This window comes from Seriola lalandi, unplaced genomic scaffold (genome assembly GCF_002814215.2).
Source record: "Seriola lalandi dorsalis isolate HSWRI2012SDOR001 ecotype SW California unplaced genomic scaffold, Sedor1 jcf7180002054570, whole genome shotgun sequence".
In the NCBI taxonomy this organism is placed as follows: Eukaryota; Metazoa; Chordata; class Actinopteri; order Carangiformes; family Carangidae; genus Seriola; species Seriola lalandi.
The window spans coordinates 3607669-3629853 of NW_019525123.1; the positions used below are offsets into that span (position 1 = coordinate 3607669).

The 22185-nt window shown below is 38.7% G+C and overlaps 2 protein-coding genes across 6 annotated transcripts in view; one reads left to right on the forward strand and one right to left on the reverse strand.

The window, feature by feature from the left end:
- Positions 1–8143, reverse strand: part of relch (RAB11 binding and LisH domain, coiled-coil and HEAT repeat containing) — a 36952-nt gene extending 28809 nt beyond the window's left edge. For 4 of the 5 annotated variants that reach the window (XM_023416928.2, XM_023416924.2, XM_023416927.2 and 1 more), the window contains exon 1: positions 7611–8142. In XM_023416928.2, the coding sequence (XP_023272696.2) occupies positions 7611–8064 (454 nt within the window). In that variant the 5' untranslated portion in view covers positions 8065–8142. Of the gene's footprint in view, positions 1–7610 lie in introns of all 5 variants that reach the window. The other variant, XM_087176827.1, reaches the window with a different exon arrangement.
- A 278-nt stretch (positions 8144–8421) lies between these two features.
- On the forward strand, positions 8422–20840 carry pign (phosphatidylinositol glycan anchor biosynthesis, class N). Its single transcript, XM_023416824.2, has 29 exons — positions 8422–8819; positions 9269–9520; positions 9691–9812; positions 9996–10094; positions 10326–10432; positions 11004–11128; positions 11271–11401; positions 11560–11679; positions 11945–11985; positions 12111–12170; positions 12383–12475; positions 12655–12710; positions 13082–13160; positions 13586–13768; positions 13892–14031; positions 14419–14518; positions 14697–14789; positions 15811–15902; positions 16366–16471; positions 16566–16674; positions 16930–17032; positions 17172–17274; positions 17614–17700; positions 17810–17865; positions 18247–18322; positions 19281–19354; positions 19604–19646; positions 19809–19861; positions 20020–20840. Exons 2-29 carry the CDS (start codon positions 9294–9296, stop codon positions 20141–20143), a joined length of 2802 nt encoding a protein of 933 aa, XP_023272592.1. The 5' UTR covers positions 8422–8819; positions 9269–9293; the 3' UTR covers positions 20144–20840.
- The last annotated feature ends 1345 nt before the right edge of the window (positions 20841–22185 follow it).

Here is a 22185-nt window from a genome sequence, read left to right on the forward strand (position 1 = left end):
GCCAAGAAATTTTCAGGGACAAGGAAGAGGAAAGATGGACATAGAGGATAGTTTTTCTGCTTTGGCACGTAGAATAAAGAAAGATAAATTGGACAGAGAGAGGTGAAAGACTTAAGACAGAACAAATAGATACATTTAACAGGGCGGATAAAATTCGCAGACATGGAGACAAGAGTGTATGGATGGTTAACTGGTATCCAACAAGCTTTTATTTTAAATGGAGGGGATGTTTTGTCCAGAATGTCAGCTGTTTAGAATGCAACTATAAGGGATTGAAAAAACAGGGCACAAATTATAAAAAGGAGACACACGCAAAGCAGGCAAACAAACCTGTACATACATTTGTCTCACAATATCAAAATTCTGAAAATATATTTAACAAAATTTAACAATGAATAAGCATAGATTATAAACTGAGGATATGATTATGACCTGGAATGTGGTTCTGTGTGTAATTTAAAACCACACTTATCCTATGTGTAACTATACATTTGCAAATACGAATTTCATGCATGTAGGTAATGACAAGTCTGTAATAAATTGGTATAAATACACTTTTGTTTTTCCTCCCATTTTTCATGAGATGAACTTAAAGATCTAAAACATTTTCTATATACACACAAAATAACCATTTCTCTCAAATACTGTTCACAAATCTGTCTCTGTGATAGTGAGCACTTCTCCTTTACAGAGATAATCCATCCCACCTCACAGGTGTGGCATATCAAGATGCTGATTAGACAGCATGATTATTGCACAGGTGTGCCTTAGGCTGGCCACAATAAAAGGCCACTCTAAAATGTTCAGTTTTATCACACAGCACAATGCCACAGATGTCGCAAGTTTTGAGGGAGCGTGCAATTGGCATGCTGACAGCAGGAATGTCCACCAGAGCTGTTGCCCGCAAATTGAATGTTCATTTCTCTACCATAAGCCGTGTCCAAAGGCGTTTCAGAGAATTTGGCAGTACATCCAACCGGCCTCACAACCGCAGACCACGTGTAACCACAGCAGCCCAGGGCCTCCACATCCAGCATGTTCCCCTCCAAGATCGTCTGAGACCAGCCACTCGGACAGCTGCTGCAACAATCGGTTTGAATAACCAAAGAATTTCTGCACAAACTGTCAGAAACCGTCTCAGGGAAGCTCATCTGCATGCTCGTCGTCCTCATCGGGGTCTCGACCTGACTCCAGTTCGTCGTCGTAACCGACTTGAGTGGGCAAATGCTCACATTCGATGGCGTCTGGCACGTTGGAGAGGTGTTCTCTTCCCGGATGAATCCTGGTTTTCACTGTTCAGGGCAGATGGCAGACAGCGTGTGTGGCGTGGTGTGGGTGAGCGGTTTTCTGACGTCAATGTTGTGGATCGAGTGGCCCATGGTGGCGGTGGGGTTATGGTATGGGCAGGCGTATGTTATGGACAACGAACACAGGTGCATTTTATTGATGGCATTGTGAATGCACAGAGATACCATGACGAGATCCTGAGGCCCATTGTTGTGCCATTCATCCACGACCATCACCTCATGTTGCAACATGATAATGCACGGCCCCATGTTGCAAGGATCTGTACACAATTCTGGAAGCTGAAAACATCCCAGTTCTTGCATGGCCAGCATACTCACCGGACATGTCACCCATTGACCATGTTTGGGATGCTCTGGATCGGCGTATACGACAGCATGTTCCAGTTCCTGCCAATATCCAGCAACTTCACACAGTCATTGAAGAGGAGTGGACCAACATTCCACAGGCCACAATCAACAACCTGATCAACCCTATGCGAAGGAGATGTGTTGCACTGCGTGAGGCAAATGGTGGTCACACCAGATACTGACTGGTTTTCTGACTCCCCCAGACCCCCCCCAATAAAGCAAAACTGCATGTTTCAGAGTGGCCTTTTATTGTGGCCAGCCTAAGGCACACCTGTGCAATAATCATGCTGTCTAATCAGCATCTTGATATGCCAGACCTGTGAGGTGGGATGGATTATCTCTGCAAAGGAGAAGTGCTCACTATCACAGATTTGTGAACAATATTTGAGAGAAATGGTTATTTTGTGTATATAGAAAATGTTTTAGATCTTTGAGTTCATCTCATGAAAAATGGGAGCAAAAACAAAAGTGTTGCATTTATATTTTTGTTCAGTGTATTTAGTATAGTGCTAATTCACCATGTGATAAAGTACCACAGTTGCTATGCTTAGTAATTCCAGTGCCGATCAAACACTGAGACACAATAATAACCCATGTTGTCATGTGCATTCATATAAACTTCAAAAGGTTCTGTAAATGGGATTTTAAACATTAATAACGCAGCAAACCATTATATTCTATGTGCAGATATAGTGGAATAATGGTGTCCTGGGCAGAGAACAAAGTGACACAGTGACAGCAAATGTTGCCATTGCTAGCTGGCTTACTGCCATCACGGCAATGCTAGCATAGGCTAATGGTTATGGCTGGATTGCTTTTTTTTGGCTTCGTAACATCTTGCTGACTGAGAATGTGAAGGGAGCAGGCATTGTGGCGGAAGGGAGGCCGGAGGTGTGACCGACCAAGCATTTGTTTTGTCCTTAGATGCTGGTGGTTTACAGATCCTTTAACATACACATGTACAGAAACACCTGCATTCACAGACATGCTCACAGCTTAATTAAGACACAGTTATGAACAGGCAGCCAGTCCAGAACTACATGGAGCCTGGCCAACAATATCATTACTCACCTTCTCAATACCAGCTCCCTGCCCCGGACAGAGGAAATGATGGAGAGACATTATAATGTGAGAAAATTTAAGTAAAAGGAGAGAGAGAAGTGAGGGTGGGCCATCTACTAGGCAGTGCTACAAAGTGAGGGATACAAATATTAGGTTTGTCTTAAAAGGCTGACAATGGCTAACTCTGAATCTTAATCAAATGAATTGGTGTAGCTGGTGTTAGAAGCCTTAACTGTGCTGATCTCTTTGCTATGTGGTTGACCTGGATTATCACTATGCCAGATTTACGTAAAAGGAAAGCACATAAATAATGGTTATAAACAACATAACCCAGATCTTATTATGTGAAGCTACTATTTGACCTTTGACGGTAGATGGTTGCCACTACAAATTGATTTTCAAATTCCTGTCCTGAGATTATATGGCCACTTTCTGGTATTATATCATGTTTTACATGGCAAACCACACATACTTCTTAGATATGGCAGCTTACTGTTGACCTTGTATATGGTCATTTAAGTGACTTGCATGCTGCCCTATAAGGTCTTTACATCACATGAGCAAATAATGACCTGACTGGCCAATGAGGGGTGAAGAGAGAATACTTCATCCTTCCATGCTACAAATTAGCAAAGTGGTGAGAGATGCCTTGCTGTGTCATGTGGCTTTGAGCAACAGCTGCAGATATAATGGAGCTTATAACACAGTCAATGGATAATCCACAAACATGCTTGGTGCAATTAACTGCTTACGGCTAACAGTCACTGGTCGTGTATTAATAATGATCACATAATGATGGCACTTCTGGTTGATCAGCTAAAGGCTGTGGACTTATATCTTGCTGTAAGATAATGTATGGACTTCAACATTATTAAAATACTATGAACCTTTATTTAACCAAATATCTGAACTGTTCATAGCACTACATAGGCTAAGCACAAACCAGCCAAACAAACTGTCATCATACTCACCAGACGATGGTAACTGTGAAGTTATCATGCTGTGCCACATCACAATGTGTTACATAGTCCATTTAATCATATGCTACACCATGTATCCTTTCAACACCTTCTGAGGGCATAACATTCTGTAGATTATTATTATTATTTCAACAATAAGTACATTAAAAGGTACCGTAGAGGCTGTTTCTTTTGTAGGGCTTTAACGGTATACAATCCTTTAGAATCACACAATTAAAAGCAAGGTATTGAATGTGTTCCTGTTTGAAAAAACACAAGACGTAGACTGTCAACAACTCTTTTCAACAATGGAAGACACACATTTTAGGAGTATCCCTCCCTCTTCAACAACCAATTAACTGTATTGTAATGTTGCAGTCCAACAGGGGAATCATGCCCTTCAAACACGTGGAAAAAGATCATTCCAGTGATCACATGACGACTTTGCTATCAGAGTATGCTGGAAAGAAAAGTGACACGGTCATGGGCTATGAGTCTATTGCTTTCTCTCTAAACAACTCTTATCATGTGCTTCATTCATTTCTATCGGCTATTGATACATTTGAATTTTCAGCTTCCTCCAGGATTTAATATTTTTATCAACCTTTACTCTCATCAATAACTTATGAGACTCTATGACTTTCCTGTCAGTTTCACTATAGGACAGTTGTCTAGTCCTGTCATGCTTTTCGAAGACACCATCATTAAACATTTATTCTGTTACCTTGCTCCAACCTTTAGGGGGTTTGTATGATAATACAACCACCAGATTACCACACCACTTTACAACTAACATGCTGTAGCTGCTGTAGTCATATATAGAAAGTCAGTCTACCTAAGTATTCAACTGTCCATGGTAGGGTTTCATAATGACAGACAATGGATGCAGTGAATGTGACTGGCTGCTATTTCCTAAAGCTAGCCTCAGGCCAGTTGCCTAGACCCACACTCAGGACTAACAATATCCCAAGACATCAGTTCATTGTCCATTGCTACTGCATCTAAATGAGGGAATAGAAAGCTTCTGGTTACAAACATCCACATCCTTGTCTTCAGCATTTATTTAAATGCTGTGTTTCTCTCAACTGGTAAACTGCCAAATGTTTACACAATGAAAATTCATTATCTGGACTTGTTGCTTAGCCTGCAAGAAAAGAAATTACAACCGCAGTGCCACTGCCATGACATACTGTAACCTGCACATCTACTAACAAGACTGGGTTAAAACCTAGTATATGGCTGGGTTGTGTTGTAGGCTATTTGCATTCTGCCAAGTGCCAGCCAGGTTCAGCCTTTTATGTTTGCTTCTCTCCTACTCTCTGTGCTCACACATACAGTATTTTAATACAGCTTTTGTCATTCACGTTTTCTGTTTTTGTTGTTAGGCAACTGAACGAGTATAGTATGAAATAGTGACTGAAATGCAGCACATTTAGGCTACGCATTTGCCAGAAGCCATTTCCAAGCTAGTGAATTGTCATAAAACCACAAAATCGTATGACAAAATCACCATATCTTATTCACACTATATTTACTTGTAAAATCATCACTCAGAGATGAAGTTAGAAGCTCATTCATGTCAGCTGACGTGTGGCCAATTGAATGAGAGGCATAAGCCCCTTTTACACATCCTGTTCAAAGTAGCAATGTTGCACCTTTATTCCGCCTTGCCGTTCTGTGTAAAAGGTACAAACACAGAAAGGGGGGGCATTGTTGCTACACCTCAACAGTGTAAACAGGAGAGCCGGCTTGGCGGGACAGGACGTCGATGCTGCTATGTTCCACATCATCATAAAAATCACACACTGGAGCAGCATTATACCGGCTTTGTTTGGTTCAATGTAAACAAGCAAGGGCAGCATAATGAGGGGGTTTTCTTAACGACCATATAGCTGATCTCTGTATAAAAGTGCCTATAGTGAGGTGTGCCTGTCGAAGGAAAGCTCGATGTTGCACTCTTGGGGCAATACAGGAGACTCTTCTACAGAAATTAGCTGCGGTATGTCCAACCAGTGGTTAGATTTGTGGGGTTTTTTTCTAAGTCATTAAAGGGGTCTTAAAAGTTAATTCATCCAGCAACAAACGTGCTACATTTGATACACTGCTTATTTGCGCCAAGTCATTTTGAAAGAGCAATAACCAATGGGGAAACTGCAGCATTCAGATGACCAATGGCGTAACTTCATCACTATAATGTCAGTCAGCAACATTCGTGCTCATAGGGCTGGCCATGCTGTTGTGGTCCAGCCAAACATTGCGCCAGGAAACATCTTCCAAATACTCTCCCATGATTGTGACAGCACATACTACTGTCAATTTTGTCAATACTAAAGGCATCATTTATTTTCTTATTTGAAAAAATAAGTAGATTGTTTTTCAGTGGCAGGTTAAAGAATGAAGGTAAATATCTGAATAGATAAAGAATAGATAAAAAATCTGTTCATTTGTGTTAAATAAGGACACAAGTGATGTAGGTTAAAGTCAATTCAATTTACAGCCTATAGTGCTTCCTGCTTATGATTCTCAGATTGTTCAAAAGATAGAGTGGATGTGTCACTATGCACCCAATTTGGGTGGCTGAGATCCTTCCTATCCATTCACTCCTAGATTTAAGATACATAATTTTGACAGGCTTGATCCAATTGCTGCAGTGGAGAATATCAGGCTGAGTCACTTCCATTAAAATCCAAGAGTCCTAAAGAGGATCCAGTTTTTAAAAAAATGAGCAGTCAATCCACTAAAACATGTACAAGGCTTTCAGAAGCTCCATCCTCTATGGTAAGTCAAAATATCCTCATGGTGATATTTTTTTTCCTTTCTAGCTGTCTTTGAATGTAACCAATTTGCTGCTTTCAGACCTGAGGGAGCTTTATAGCACCCTATAACTGTAGGTCTATGTTCAGTGTGAATAGATTTGCTCTGCTCACCTCAGTGAAATGGGGCCACAAGAAAAGGTTTGCCACTCATATCCAATGCCAAGCCCTTGTTCTTTGCCACATTGGGAGTTGAACTTCATGGTACAATTACTCCTGCTGCTCCATGGCAGGCTTTATTTACTTGAGGCTTGGGATGTCACCATGGTTATCATTTGCATGGCCTGTTTGTTTAGGAGACTAGACATTTTTCAGCCACCATATAATGTTAAGGGTTATTCCATAAAGGCAGGCCTGTAAGTGGATGGGGGTGCTACAGTTTCACAGCCTTAACAAGCAAACCAAAATAATATTCTATCTCCCTGGCTTGGTAGGAACAATAGGTTCAGAGCAATAAAACCACTAACAAGCCACTGTCCTCCTAAAGCAGATGATGTAGGTTCAAATGCAATTCAGGATGTATAATGCCGTACTGTGTTCTCTTTAGCAAAACACTACACACTACTTACCAACTGCAGCCTTCTCCTCAAATTCAAATTTGCTTTACTGGCTTGACCACAGTTAAATACAACATTGGAGAGGCACGTTGTACAAGCCTTCACTTTTTGTATGACCTCTCTTTGCCCTTCTCTATAGTTGTTCCTGACCTCTGACCTCCATGTGGCCTAAAGAAAAGGGAAACACGCATTTTCCAACAGGACTGGATTATACTAGAATTATCACTACAGGCCTGTCATAATATCATGCATCCATCTTCACACTTCATCTTTTGCCATAACTACATACCGTATCACAGTTTAATCACATTTGTATGATTCTGTGATGCTCTAGTGTGTATGTCAGCCAACACAGCTGACCCACAAAACCCGCTTGTTGACTGTCGGCCCTACACCGGGAGGGCAGGTGCAGCAAGCGGACATCTCTTGATCGATTGGTTTCTAAATCCAATGTTTGAAGCTAATGTTAGTTAGCTGGTGGGCTAACTTAGTATAATGCAGCATTAAAGACAGAGCTAGCTGACAGCTAATGTTATGTGACTGGCCCTGGGAGCAGCTACTTACTCAGTGGTCCTCCAGGTCCGAGGACCTGGTCTTTGGCAGGCGGAGTGCCGCTCTGTCGCTCGAAGTTGCCAGGGTTGGAGAAATAATCCCTCAGCCTTGGGAGCTCTCTGCCTGCTTCGAGCAGTTCGGTGTGAAACTCCAGGGCCGTGAGAATGTATTGGTCCCGTAATAGCTGAGCAGCAATGACATCCACTGATACTCGTGTCTCGGCGCTGCCTGCCATAGCGGACGTGGCCGCGGCCGAGACCGAGATGCCCTCACCGCTGGGGCTCGTCCGGTTGCCAGACAGCAGGAGCGTCGGAGGTTCAGCGTCCGCAGACGGGGAAAAAGGATTGCCTGGCGGCGGCCCTGGCGCTCCGTCACTCGGGCTTCTCTCTGTGTCAACTGTTTCATTAGGGCGCCGATCAGCCTCTTCCTCGGAATCACTGAGATTAAACGGGTTGACCGACGCCATTTTTGCACTATAAAGATTCTTAGCAACCCAAGTCAGCTAGGCTAATCAGACCCGCTTCTTCCTGAATGGATATTAAGCTAGCAAAGGTTTGATAGTAGCTTTGACAACAGGAAAGAATGCGAAGCTCTGATTGGTCGAATTTTACCAACGTTGTCCAAATGCCCGCCTTTTTCATGGGATACAACAAAATGATTGGATACTGGATACAGAAAGGAAAACTGGGCAGGGCACATTTGACAACACACAGCCTTCGTTAGCTAATGTATTGTCAAAGAACAACAAGCTGTGAAAATTACAGTTTCCAGTGAGACTGCACTCTAACGGAAATTATTATATAATAAAAGATTTGAGAGAGGGCAAATATAAAACAAAGCTCTCTGGGAAATAAACATCTTAACTACAGTACCCACAATTCAGCTGCAAAGTATACACGTTAACGTCAAACGTCAGTCACAACAAGGAAGTGAATGCGCATGGTACCTGAATTTCTTGAACTAATCTTCTTAAAAGACGGACAGTTGGTTTTGTAAAAGCACGCACTTACAGATTACGTTGATCTTGTTTCGTACAACAAGGCCCTAATCTGCCGGGATCTCCGTTTATATATAACTGGTCATTTACGAAGATAAATGGAAGCTTAATTAGTGTGCCTAACAGGTGAAATGTTTAAACGGTAGTAGATACTCTTCCATTCATTCATCAACAAGCCAATGTCGTCAGGTTTCATTGTCGGTTTCTGCTGACGTTACATACAGGTAAGACTATTTTCATGGTCTAAAGAACCAACTCATTTTCTGATTCACACTACTGTAAACATTTAATTACTGTTAGTCTGCTGGCTCAATGGTTACCATTGGAATGTTCAGAAAGAACTATTATTATTTATATATCATATAATCATTGTTGCACAATGACTAGTGGCATATGGGGACAGAGGGATTATTACTTAAGCAGTCTCTGCATGGCACATACTTTGTCTTAACCAGTCTATATTATGCTGAAACTTTCTACTACCTCCTTCTGTCTTTGAACCAAACTATTTGTCCTAAAAGTAAAGTTAGACTGTATAACTTCATATTTTCCTGCATCATTTTTATTTATAACGTCTTTATTTCTCTCTTCTTGTTCCGACCTTGTTTCACCCCCAGATACATGAAGTCTTTCTTCCTCTGTTTCAATTAACTCAAACCTGGTTGTTCTACAGGTTCAGCGTGGTGTTGACACTCAAAATGAGGATGATCACCTTCTTCCTGGTTGGTCTGACAGTCCACGTGATCTTCTTCCTTTCTATCTTTGACATCTACTTCACCTCACCCTTAGTCCATGGCATGACACCCCAGGCTACATCGCTGGCACCCCCTGCTTCCAGACTGGTGTTAGTGGTAGCCGATGGTCTCAGGGCAGACAGTTTCTTCACCTTACACCCTGATGGCTCATCCAGGGCCCCATATCTGAGGTTGGGAAACATATATAAGCTTCAGTGCGGTGTATTTGGATGTGTGTTAATTAGTCCAGTGGTGGAAGCAGTATGTATATTTGCAGTTAGTTGTTTTGGGGTGTATATGTTACCATCATACTGGGTAACTGTTGTTTGTGTATGCACATCTGTGTTTTTTCAAATATCAGGAGTGTGATAGAGGAGAGGGGCACCTGGGGTGTGTCACACACACGTGTACCCACTGAGTCTCGGCCTGGTCATGTTGCTCTCATTGCTGGCTTCTATGAGGATGTTAGTGCTGTTGCTAAAGGTAGGTGTGCATTTGTGCATGTTGATGATTCCGATACAGTAAAATCTATGTGAAAGATTAATGAGTGGGAGTGTTTTGTTCTCATATTGTATACTTCTGTATGCATCTGTGTGGGTCACTATTGTTGTGTCTGGTTGTGACTGCAAGGCCATTGATTTTTTTTTTGTGTGTGTGTGTTTTCAGGCTGGAAGGAGAATCCTGTAGAGTTTGACTCAGTGTTTAATGAGAGCAGACACACCTGGTCTTGGGGCAGCCCTGATATTCTGCCTATGTTTGCCAAAGGTACACAAGCACTCACACTCACACAGAAAATGCAAACACACGCATAAAAATAATCAATATAAACAAAATGTCACAGATAAAGTCTGTATCAAAATCAAAATTCAAATATGGTGACACATTTGTATATGTACATTAAGTTTATTTCGCATTACTTATTTATATTTAGATATTTCAGGACAACACTTAAAAAATCCTTCTGTTAGATCTCATGTCCTTACATCTGTCTTGCAGGTGCCAGTGGAGACCATGTTTACACCTACACATACCCAGCAGAGGAGGAGGACTTTGCCTCCACAGATGCCTCCAGGCTGGACACCTGGGTGTTCACTCAAGTCAAAGTATTGTAGTAGAAATACTAATGATAATTGAAATTAAAATTTTAATTAATTTATCAAGTAATAATTGTTTTTGCACATTTTGGTTTAGAAATAGTTTCTTTAGGCTTAAACTATTACTGGATTAAACACTTTTTTGTTTTAAAAAAGAAGCAGTCTGAACAGGAAGCATTGTAGGCTGTGAACTCAACTCACTTCAACCTACATACCTTGTTCAGTGTCTTTATTTAACACCAATGAACAGATTTTTAACCTGCCAATAAAAATATGAATTTGTGGCTTTTACAGAAACTAAGCCAGTATTGGCCTGTGTAAAGTTCATGTTCCACTTTCATCTTCATTGTCACTTAATGTAGCAAGGTTGGCAGTTTGTCATGTTTATGTTATTTGTGGACAAATGATACATTTTCATGTAGCAAACCCTTTGGAAAATGTGAGGCCATTTGGAGTAGATTATAGCACAGTTGCTATAAGCTTTATTCGAAAATACTGGTTAATGTACAATAATATGTATACATACATATATTGGTTTGGTACCATCCAACTATATTAATTTTTCTTTTTCTTTCTTCAGTCATTCTTTCAATCAGCAAAGTCTAACTCAAGTCTGAGGGCCAGTCTTCTCGAGGATAAGAATGTCTTCTTCCTGCATCTGCTGGGCATTGACACAAATGGCCATGCTCACAGACCAATGTCACAGTAAGAGACATGTTTTTAAGCTTTCTTGTTTCCATTTAAATTAGATTGCACTCTACATAACATCAAATGAAATTAACATATTTTTCCAGCATTCAATTAAGTGATGATGTCTTGTATTTGTCTGTTGTGTATTTGTCTTTAGGGAGTACCTAGAAAATATTGGTCTAGTAGACACTGGTGTAGCTGAGATGGTGTCTCAAGTAGAAGACTTCTTTGGTTATGATGGCAGAACAGCTTATGTGTTCACCTCTGATCATGGCATGACAAACTGGGGTAAGACTCTTGTTTGTATATGTGTGCAGTTTTACCATCTGCAAGTTGAAAAAGATGAAGCTGATCTATTAATCACAATGTGAATTCATTGGAGTCTATATAGTAAGTGTGTGAATATTTGCATTTGTGCTTGTTTTCTTTCTTGCATGCATCTCCAGGTTCCCACGGTGCAGGCCATCCTTCTGAGACACTCACCCCTTTAGTGGTGTGGGGAGCTGGAGTTCATAGTGCCCAGAGAGTCACTGAATCCCAACCGTATGATGATGGATACCTACAAGGTAATAACCACTTGCACTTTGCTCACAGCTGCTTGTTTAACTGTCTTGTAAGCAGGTGTTTTACCTTGTCTTTGGGACCCAGGTTCTCCTACACCCACAAAGAGTTATTAATTTTGTGCAATATATATGGCAGAATGACATTTTGTATTTTATTTTGTTTTAATAAAAAAAAAAAAATCAAAGGTCCTCTTTTAAAAAAATGTATATGCAGCACTTTATTGGGTCTACATTCTTTCTCGATTTTAATCCCTACTGTTTCTCTCAGATTGGAAACTGGAGCACCTCCGTAGGGTTGATGTCAGCCAGGTAAGACCCAGTGCCTGACACTACAGTAACATTAATCAGTGTCGCTAAATGTACAGTGTATGAAAAACAGTGAACAGAACAGAAGAACAGGTAAAGTGAAATCTTTTTATTGTTGTTTTCTGCAGGCTGACATTGCTCCCCTCATGGCTTCTCTCATTGGTGTTCCCATTCCTGTCAACTCAGTTGTAAGTTCAGAGAAAATCTATGCAAAGTAATACATTCTATTTATTTAATTTATAAAATTATATATAACTGTTCCATGCATTACCCAAGTTGTCAAAAATTGATTTTGTATATTTCGGTGACATTTGTTTACTTAACAATATTTTCTATAAATCTTCCTCCAGAGTTTTTAATGACTTTATGTTCATCTTTATGTGTATTTGTGTTTCCTCAGGGTGTGTTACCTCTTCTCTATCTCAACAACAGTGACCTGTTCAAGGCAGAGAGCATGTACACCAATGCTATTCAAGTACTAGAGCAGTTCAAGGTATGACAACACGCATCTCTGCTATTACTGACATGCTGATCATTAACTTTTGGTAACTTCCTAGCTCTATACACCATGCCACTTTAAGTTATAAATTATGTTGACACCATAATTCAATTATTTAAAACTATGGTGATTGGTGATTGAGCTATATTTGTCTATTTTTTTTTTTTTTAAAGATGAAAATGACCCAAAAAAAGGAGACAACCTTGTCTTTTCTCTTCACCCCATACCAGTAAGTATAATAAGTGAATTCATTACTTGTTCTAACAGGAAGTGAGTTAATAATGTGAATTTACTTTTCATCACAACAATGTTTACCAAGAGCTCATATCAGGCTCCTTTTATATGATGTACGAGGTGTGGGGAGAGTAGATTAAAAATCCATATGAGAAAGAATATTAACCCAATGGCAGTAACTGAGAAAATATTGTATTGCTGGCCTATGCAAATATTAAGCCGGACGATGCATTGTTTATATTACCCTTTGTGTTGCGTAAGTATGAAGGTAAGTGATGCGCACTAGTCATCGTATTTACTGTAAGACCACATTTAAATGCAATTTCACGCACTCATCTTTATTGCTTTGCTTCTTTCTTTTCCCAGACTACTGACTGAGTCAAAACAAGCAGAATTCATCCGCAAGGCCAGAATACTGATTCAGCTGCAGAAGTATGAAGATGCTGTAAGTATCAGGGAAAAGACAGTCTTGTCTTAGACTGTAGGTGAATTAGCAGCTGTAGATGCTGAATTGAATTGAATTTGATGCATTAAGCTGTGCAAGTGTTTAAACCTGCTGTTTACGTATAACATATTACAAACAACACACTTGAGCTGTGCTTGTACTCAGCTGATATTAGAGTAAGAAGTTGGGTTAAGAAGTCATTGTTTGTGACCGACACCACTGGAACCAACTAAGCAGTGGTGAATGCTGTCTTCATTAACAAAGCTACATGTACAGTATGTCTGCCTTTTTTGGGTTTTGAATGATCACTTTCCTCCCTAGTTTCTTTTTTGTGACTTTACATTACTTGCTGAACAATCTTTCCAATTTCTCTATGCTTTTGCTAAAGCATTACCTTTCGTTTCCCCTCGTCTGTTTCTCATCAGATCTCTCTGTGCCAGTCTCTGATATCCCGTTCCCTGGACGGCCTGGTTTACTACCATACCTATGACAGGTTCTTCCTGGGTTGCAGTGTGGTGCTGGGATTTGTAGGCTGGACCTCATATGTTGTTTTAGTCATACTGAAGACTCATGCCAGCCTCAACAGACATCCCAGTGTCCTCAAACAGGTCAGGGCATACACTATATTCCCTGTTTCTTTTCCATTTAGGATTTCTTCCACCAAAACATACTTTATTTAATGTCTTGTTAAGTTATATATTGGTAATGTTCCTGTGTGTTTACACTTGCAGACTCCCAGCCATACCCTGGCGAGGCTGTGTATGTGTGTGACAGTGGTGATCACTGTGTTCCTGCTTATCCAAAGGAGCCCTGCTACCTACTACATTTACTGCCTGCTGCCTGTCCCTGTATGGTACTCTGTCCTTAAAGAGTGAGTCATTCACAAATTCAAGAAACATCTGTGCATATACATTACAATCTAATCATATATGTGTGTTGTGCCTGTATGTTCTCAGAGAGCGATGGAGCAAACACCACACTCACATTCAGGATGTCAGCAAATATCAAAACACATCAATGGAGATCACAGCAATCAATGAATATAGCACTTTTATGGTGGCTCTAATTTAGCACACACATACTTGTTCATGCATGTCCTGCACAGCTGTAGTGAGATGTTAATTACGTCCTTGATCCTTTGGTGTTGTATCCATTCATGGTTCTCCTGTGTAAATGGATGAAAGGATGATATTTTCAGTTTTCTTTCTTTTCTCTGTGTTATCACAGGAAGAATAATCTCATTAATGATCCATTTTAGGTCTGGAACTCTAACAGATTTGATTCAGTCTGCTCCCTCTCTTCCACTGTGGAAATGTTTTGGCTATTTTGTGCTGGTGGCATTTGGAATCGAGCTACTGGTAGGTGTCTTTAATGTCTTTTAATGTATATTTAGAGGCATATTTTTGGTATACAGCATTACTTATAAGCCTTCAGCTGACTTCCAAATACAGTATACATCACAATGTATAGGGCTCACAATGTATAGTATGAGGTTACTTTGTCTTGTGGATGACAGTTCACCTTTGCTGCCCCCAGGTGGTGAGTTTCTTCTATCGCACCATGCTGACTGTGGGCCTGACTTTGCTCTCTATCTGGCCCTTCCTGTCGGGACTTTTTGGCAAGGCCAAGGTAACTTTGTCACAAGTCATGACTCCAACGGTTCGAGAATGAGTAATACACACTTTGAGATAATGTAAAATAAATAAAAACTTGACAAGTACACGCACACCAGGAAATGTTATGGTATTTGAATATTTTGATATCCATAGTTGAAAGGTGATGGCAAATGATGTGTCTCCAGGAAATTTGGAAATAGGTGATGGAGTTTCCTGTAAACACGGCAGCAAATTTTCCTAAACATATAAGATTCGATTGATAGATTTCTAGCTACTTCCTGGACAAATTATCTTTTAATCAATCACCTTTTTATTTATTTATGTTTATTTTTATTTTAGTTTCTATTATACTAGGAAGTCCCATTGAGATAACAAATCTTTTTCAAGAGAGACATGGCCAACATGGCAGCCATACAAACACACCACGTTAAAATACATATAAAACATAAAATACCGCATATTGATTGGGAATGAAAAAGGACACTGACTAAATCTGAGTCTACGTGACACAAATATGTAATAACCTTAATTAGTGGATAATGAAATAGAAATAATCAAATTGATTCAAATTGATTCCTTAAATACACACCATTCTGATCTTTTTGTATCATTTCATTAATGGTTAAACCTATTTCATTATTTCAAAATTTTCTTAATTTTATATTCATAAAGGTCGTTATATGACTTGGCACTTAATCACTTATTCTATGCCCCAGTCCTGAAATCATTTATCTTTTAATTCTTGTCTAGGTAGCTCCATTTGTCTTTAAATGCATTTTAGGAGTTTCAGTAATTTTGTTGAAACATCTGTCAGTATCCATAAGCAGGCCACAAAAAAATTGATCATCACAATCAAATGAATAAATTGATTAAATTGTTAAGTGACGAATGAATGAAACAAAGTGGTTTGTTGTGTAACTTGCTCATGTCATGGATTTATCATCATTCTACTGTCAGATTAACACATGGTTTGTTAAATAATGAACTGACATCCAGCCTCTAACTATGAACTTATTGTCTCTGTCCCCGTGTAGTTCCGTTCATTGAGCTGGTTTCTCGGCTGCCTATTTTTGTCTCTTTTCCCGCTCATGCCTGTTGTGGGTAGAGAGCCCAACATACATCTGGTGTGAGTGCTTCCTCTGTTGGCTTCACTTTCTCAGAAAGTTTACAAAAACTCAAAAGCCAGATTCAGGTCATTCAGTTGATCGATGATCGAATTCAGATAGGGATGGGCAACATAGTTGTAATCAATATCACTATAATAATCCAAATATTTTGTCCCATTTATATATATATATATATATATATATATATATATATATATATGCATATACAATATATGTATATCACCATCAATGTGGCAAATGTGTGCAAACTCCAATAACTTATTCTGTCAGCTTTAAGTTAGACTTTGCTTTGAACCATTATAAATTTTGTAAAATTATAACAGGGTATGACCAAATCACCTCAATAAATTGACACAGGAGAAATATTACTGGATCTTTATGCAACATAAGTATGTCAAATTAAGCTGTATGTTATGAATATGTGTATAATAATACAGTAACATGTTTTGTGTGTTTGCTCAGTACCTGTGCAGGTCTACTCACTCTCTTCACTTCACTTTGTTACCTCTGGTCCTCACGACAGAGAACACCACTGCACCTCAGTGACAGACAGCAGTTTGTTACCCAGGTGACCACAGTACATGCTGTTTTGTGTGTGTGTGTGTGTGTGGTTGTATTACTGAATTTTCTAAAAATAAATGATTATCTGTCAAACGCAACAGATGCTCCATGTGGCAGTGTGTGCATACGTGCCATCCCTCACACACTCCAGTCTGCAGCAAAAACAGGGCCTGCCGCTTGTTAATCAGATCATCAGCTGGACCACATTAGGTAGGTGGGTGTGCGTGAGCACAAGGTACATGAGATTTATCCAAATTCAATACCTTCCTGGGGATTTTGTGGGGAGATTACATCAAATATACTCACGTTATATCATATTTATATATCATTTATGTTCAGTTTTTAAATACTGATCAGATTTTAAGATATAAGTCAAATAATTGTAGTCAGTTAAAATGCCAAAGCCTGTATGCCGTTATATCTTTCAGTCCCAGCACACATTTCCTTTGTCTTCTCTTTTCTCAGGATCTTCTATGCTGGTTCCATTGTTGAGCTCTACACGTCTTTTCCATCGCCTCCTTAGCATATTCCTCTCTCTCACAGCCACATACCTACTGCTCAGCACTGGGTAAGACATGATAGTACACACACACACACACACACATCTTGCTGCTGCCCCAACACTTCAAATCATGTTGCGGTTGAGTTTTATCATCACAGCAAAGCTAAAAAAAAAATGTCTAATGAGTATACCCTCTCCTACCTAGGTCAGAGGCCTTGTTCCCCCCTGTGTTATCTTGGTTGATGTTTGTGTGGATCAACATTGAACAGGAAGCTATGCTTGCTCAGGGTGTCTCTGGCAGACAAGAGGTAGAACCGTTATGCGTATGTTTCCAAACTTTGTAGAGCAGCGTAAATGACATGACAAAATAAGAGGCAAATTTCTTGTATCAAATTTAAATCTCACCCATTGCTACTTTATACACAAACTGGTTACTTACTTACAACCTGTGATTCAAAGTGGCCATTGTTATCAGGAATATACAACAGCAACAACCACATTTTCTTCCAACATAACATTGTGTGATCTGTGAAGTGAGTTTACATAAAGCTCTACATAATGTATGTAAGGTCTCAGATCATAATTATGTGTTTGGGTGTGCATATACATGTGTGTGAATGCTTCTCTTTGTTTTTTTTTTCTTTCAGCTCTCCACTATTGATTTCTCTGCAAACATTGACATTGCCAAGATCCGACAACTGAAGTTGGATGACATCAGAAGATCTTATTTTTTTGTATCCATGTTAGAGTATTAGCAGCAGTAACATTGGCTATAATTACAAATAATGAACTGATGAGTTAAACATTACTTTAGCTATTTCCTTGACCATACATTCTCTTCAGGTGTTTTTTATAATAACAGCTTTCTTTGGCACAGGGAACATAGCCTCCATTAACAGGTACGTATGTGTGTGTGTGTGGTTTCTGTAGAAAATGGAAGGAAGTACTTTTTTTTTTTTTTGGTTCAGTTATGGGTAAGTTAATGTCTGGTATAAAATTAGTTATCTGTGAAAACACAGCAGTGACTCATACTGTCTGGGTTTTATTCGCATTGTTTTGAACAGCTAGTCTTTTGTGTAGTGTGTGCCTTTTTATGTGAGATCTTTTTACTTTGTACCACGTACAGAATGTCAATCTTTACTGTAAAACACTAAAGGATCATCAAGAAATCTATCCCCTAGACAGGTGTTTGCATGTGTGCTTTGCATGACTAAGAGTCCGGTACTTCTGGTAAAGTCATCTGCAGTCATTACCTCTGTTTCCTTCTCCTTTTTACATAGTTTTGACCCAGCATCGGTTTATTGTTTCCTGACTGTCTTCAACCCCTTCATCATGGGAGGACTGATGATGTGGAAGGTAACATACTAGTATCTAGTAGCATAATCTGTTCATACATTTACCTTGGAAATAGGCTTAAAATACACAGCATAGATGAGCAACCCCCCTCTGAACATAAAGAATTTTTTTTTTCCTAAATACTTTACTTTTTTCTTTCTTTTGGTCTCCGTATGTATGACACGCTGGAACTCCTTATCTTGCATCATGTTCAGTTTTAATTTTTTTTAATAGTGTAGTCTCTAATCTTAGTGGTGAAAATTTTCTTTCTGTTTTTGCTTCTCCTTCTTCCTGTTTTCTCTGACTATACATTGGCTAATAATGAGAGGGTTGCTGATTCATGTAACGATACGTAGAGAGGGTAGGTGTAATAAGCTTATCTTCAGTCTACACCTTCACAGCCAGTATTGTTACATTTTTCTGCGCAATGAAATTATTCTCTTTCTCAAGGCTCCAGACAATTCTCTCCCATGTGTACCTCTTTAATTGTCAACCAGTTACAACTGTTTGAGTGAGGGGGTTCAACAGACTCATCTGGTGATCGTTTGCCCTTAAGCTAGAATCTTATTCTGTGTTATTATGTAATGTACTCATTTTTGCAACCTGGCCTTTTACCATTTTGACAAGAAAATCATATTTTCTCTATAATATATTGACATATATCTTTGGTTACTGATAAAAGAGAGTTACAGGAACATTGCATCATAGGATCATCATCATAGGAATCCAAAATGTGTTTTATTTCTAAAGAGAAATCACAGGATTTGTTAGGTATAAGAGAGGGTGTGCTCATTTATGCTGTATGCTATAAATATGTTTTAACCTTCTTCCCTTGTTGTCTTATATTGACTCTTTGCAGCCATGACATGTGATTTGTCATAGACTGAAAAAAAATATTAACAGCATCATTCTCAATAATTAGATTTTACTGGACTTGAAAACTTCAATTTTCTTAAATTGCCTTCCTTTGATCTTTCAGGTTATAATTCCATTCATAATAGTAATGTGCACATTTGAGACCATCCAGGTTGCAACACAGCTTTCATCAAGAAGGTAAACCCTCTGCTGCCTTTAAACAGACACTACCCAACAGGAGGATGTGTTTCCACTTGTCACACTATACACAATTGTATATCTGATGCAGCCATTTGCATTTTAGACTGACCGCAAAAAGTTTATTTTCTCTGGTTCGTTGTGTGTGAAGAGGGTGTACATCTACTGTTCATGCTGTACATAAAGTAAATATGCAAGTTACTTGCTTTCCTTCCATCTTTCATTTTTCTTTTTATCATTCTCTTCCAGTTTGTTCCTCATAGTCCTGGTCATCTCTGACTTGATGGCTCTGGTAAGACATTTCTCATCAGTTTCAAATGTGTTGTGTGAATGGTGGATTAAAGATACAGATGATCTTTTTCAAACAGTTCTTCTGCCCTACCTTTTCCTTTTGTGTAGACCGAATGTGAACCTCAGACAATAATTAACTTAAACTCACTCTTCCTTTCCTCAGCACTTTTTCTTCCTGGTGCAGGACTACGGAAGCTGGTTGGACATTGGCACAAGGCAAGTTAACTGAAAAATACATGGTTTCTAAGTCTTAATTAATAACTTGACTCACATACACACATTTTCCCTCCTCCCTCGTGCTTTCTTTCAGCCACTGTTTTATTGGCAAACACTTACACATAAACATGTTAAACTTATTTCTTTGTCTCTTACAGCATTAGCCACTATGTGATAGTGATGTCGATGACCATCTTCCTGATGTTGCTAAGTGTGGTCACACACATACTCACCTCACAAAGACTTATCCTGTGGAGGAGACCCAAGTTACACTTCCCCTAAACAAACATGTGATTGTGCATTTATGGTGTCATTGACTTTTTTTTCTTTTTTTTTTTTTTTTTTAAATACTTTTCCTTTGGCTTTTGTTTCATTAAACCAAAGTTTATTTATATAAGATATGGGATATTGTTTTTCGTACTCAGTATAATCTACAGTACAGTGCAAAACTCTTACACCACTTTTTTTGGAGTTTTAGAAATCCCCTCTTACATTTCCTTATTCCTCATAATATTGATTGTTTGTTTATACATCAATTATAATATGGTTTCAAGTTATAAATAATTAATCAACTCTTATTGCTTAGATAGATGGTTTTAATAGAACATGTTGCAAAGTGGCCTAAGACTTTTGCAAGTACTGTTTGCACTGTATTCTTTTGTACACTCAGTCTGTGTTTTAAGCACATTGTTTTTGCATTAATCATTGATGAACTGACTCACACTACTTGAATATTTGACTGTGAATTATGTCTTTGCCAGCAGTGCTGATTTATGATCCACTAAAAAAGGGTAACTCGATAACTTGCTAACTATGTAACACTACTTCCTCTAAAGCTGCCTAAAACATATCCTTGTTTATAAGAAAATTAGACCTTACTCTAATTTATTGTGACTAGGCATGTACCAATAAAACTGAAGGAGTGGACTGGAAACATGAATGTTCATAAAGAGGCATCCAATAAAAACAAAAGTCAGTACACCCCTGGTCAGTATTACTAAAATGTTAAGTAATTACAAATCTCCATTGAATAAAGTTTCATTTGTTTTTAGCTAATAAGCCAATTTATTCAAAAACAAAAGTTTGACCAATTATACTGTAATGAAAGGGCTATATTAAAAACCAAGTGCAACAAAAGTCAGTACATCCCTCATTAGTGAGGTTCTATTATTTTTATTTTTATTTTTATTTTTATTTTTATTTTTATTTTTATTTTTATTTTTATTTTTATTTTTATTTTTAATTTTTATTTGATCCTCCTGAACATGGATGATACCAGTCTTGCACAAATCCATGGAGAGATGTTCTACCATTCTTCACAAATTATTCTTTTCAGCTGCTCTTTGGGGTTAGGGGTTTAAAATACTTCAGTGGTGCTGTATTGGATTTAGGTCGAGGGACACATTTGGCCATGTCACTGGTTCTACTTTTTTTGTCTTTAAGAACTCTCTCTGATTTTTGCATTGTGTTTGGAATCATTGTCACATTGGAAAGTTCCTCTCATGCCAAGCCTTTTGGGACAGGAAGTCATCTTTTGCAAGTCTGTTTTTTAATGCAAGGTTACATAAATAGCTAATTGGTGTGGCATCATTTTTCAAGGACTGCCATTGCCCCTTCTATTATTGGTAGTATGATTTTTCCTGTATCTCCTAACTGCTGCTGCAATTGTGTTTCAGCTTGTGTTCAGTAGCCCGCTGATGCACTTGTAGCCTCCCCCATCTTTATAATGTCTCACAACCTGTTTTTGTTTTTTACATGTTCCGGCAGTTCCTTATAATGTGGAACCATGGTGCATTAGACACAACCCAAATTGAAGAAGTTGTGATGCTGACTGGTTGTATGATATATACAGTAACATCCAAGTCTGTTTTATTTTTTTTTCTGTGTGTGTGTGTGTGTGTGTGTGTGTGTGTGTGTGTGTGTGTGTGTGTGTGTGTGTGTGTGTGCGCGCTTTCAAGTCAACCTGTTAGTTTTAATTATACATTACATCAAATACCTTACACTTCAGATTAGAAATAATACAGTGACAAAATGGCATAGTTTTGAATCATTTTACATTTTTGTGGTATTGCACAGGGGTCACTTACAAAACTAAACCAGGTGCAAGTGTAGTTGTCGTGCCCTATGTTTGTACATAAAGAACAAACATATAAACATAGTATGCATATATATATATATATATATATATATATATATATATACACACACACCTTTTGATTGGTATATTTTGGTATATACATGTTCATTGACATTAATATTTAGTTATGGGCTTCTGCAGGGAATCTATTGTGTGGTGCTGTTTGTATGAATTGCGTCAAGAAATG

Excerpts from the sequence above, each read along its gene's own strand:
- pign (XM_023416824.2), top strand. The coding sequence starts at position 9,294 with ATGAGGATGATCACCTTCTTCCTGGTTGGTCTGACAGTCCACGTGATC. Across the intron at positions 13,161-13,585 it reads TGCAGAAGTATGAAGATGCT|ATCTCTCTGTGCCAGTCTCT; the intron begins GTAAGTATCAGG and ends GTTTCTCATCAG. Across the intron at positions 14,519-14,696 it reads CATTTGGAATCGAGCTACTG|GTGGTGAGTTTCTTCTATCG; the intron begins GTAGGTGTCTTT and ends TGCTGCCCCCAG.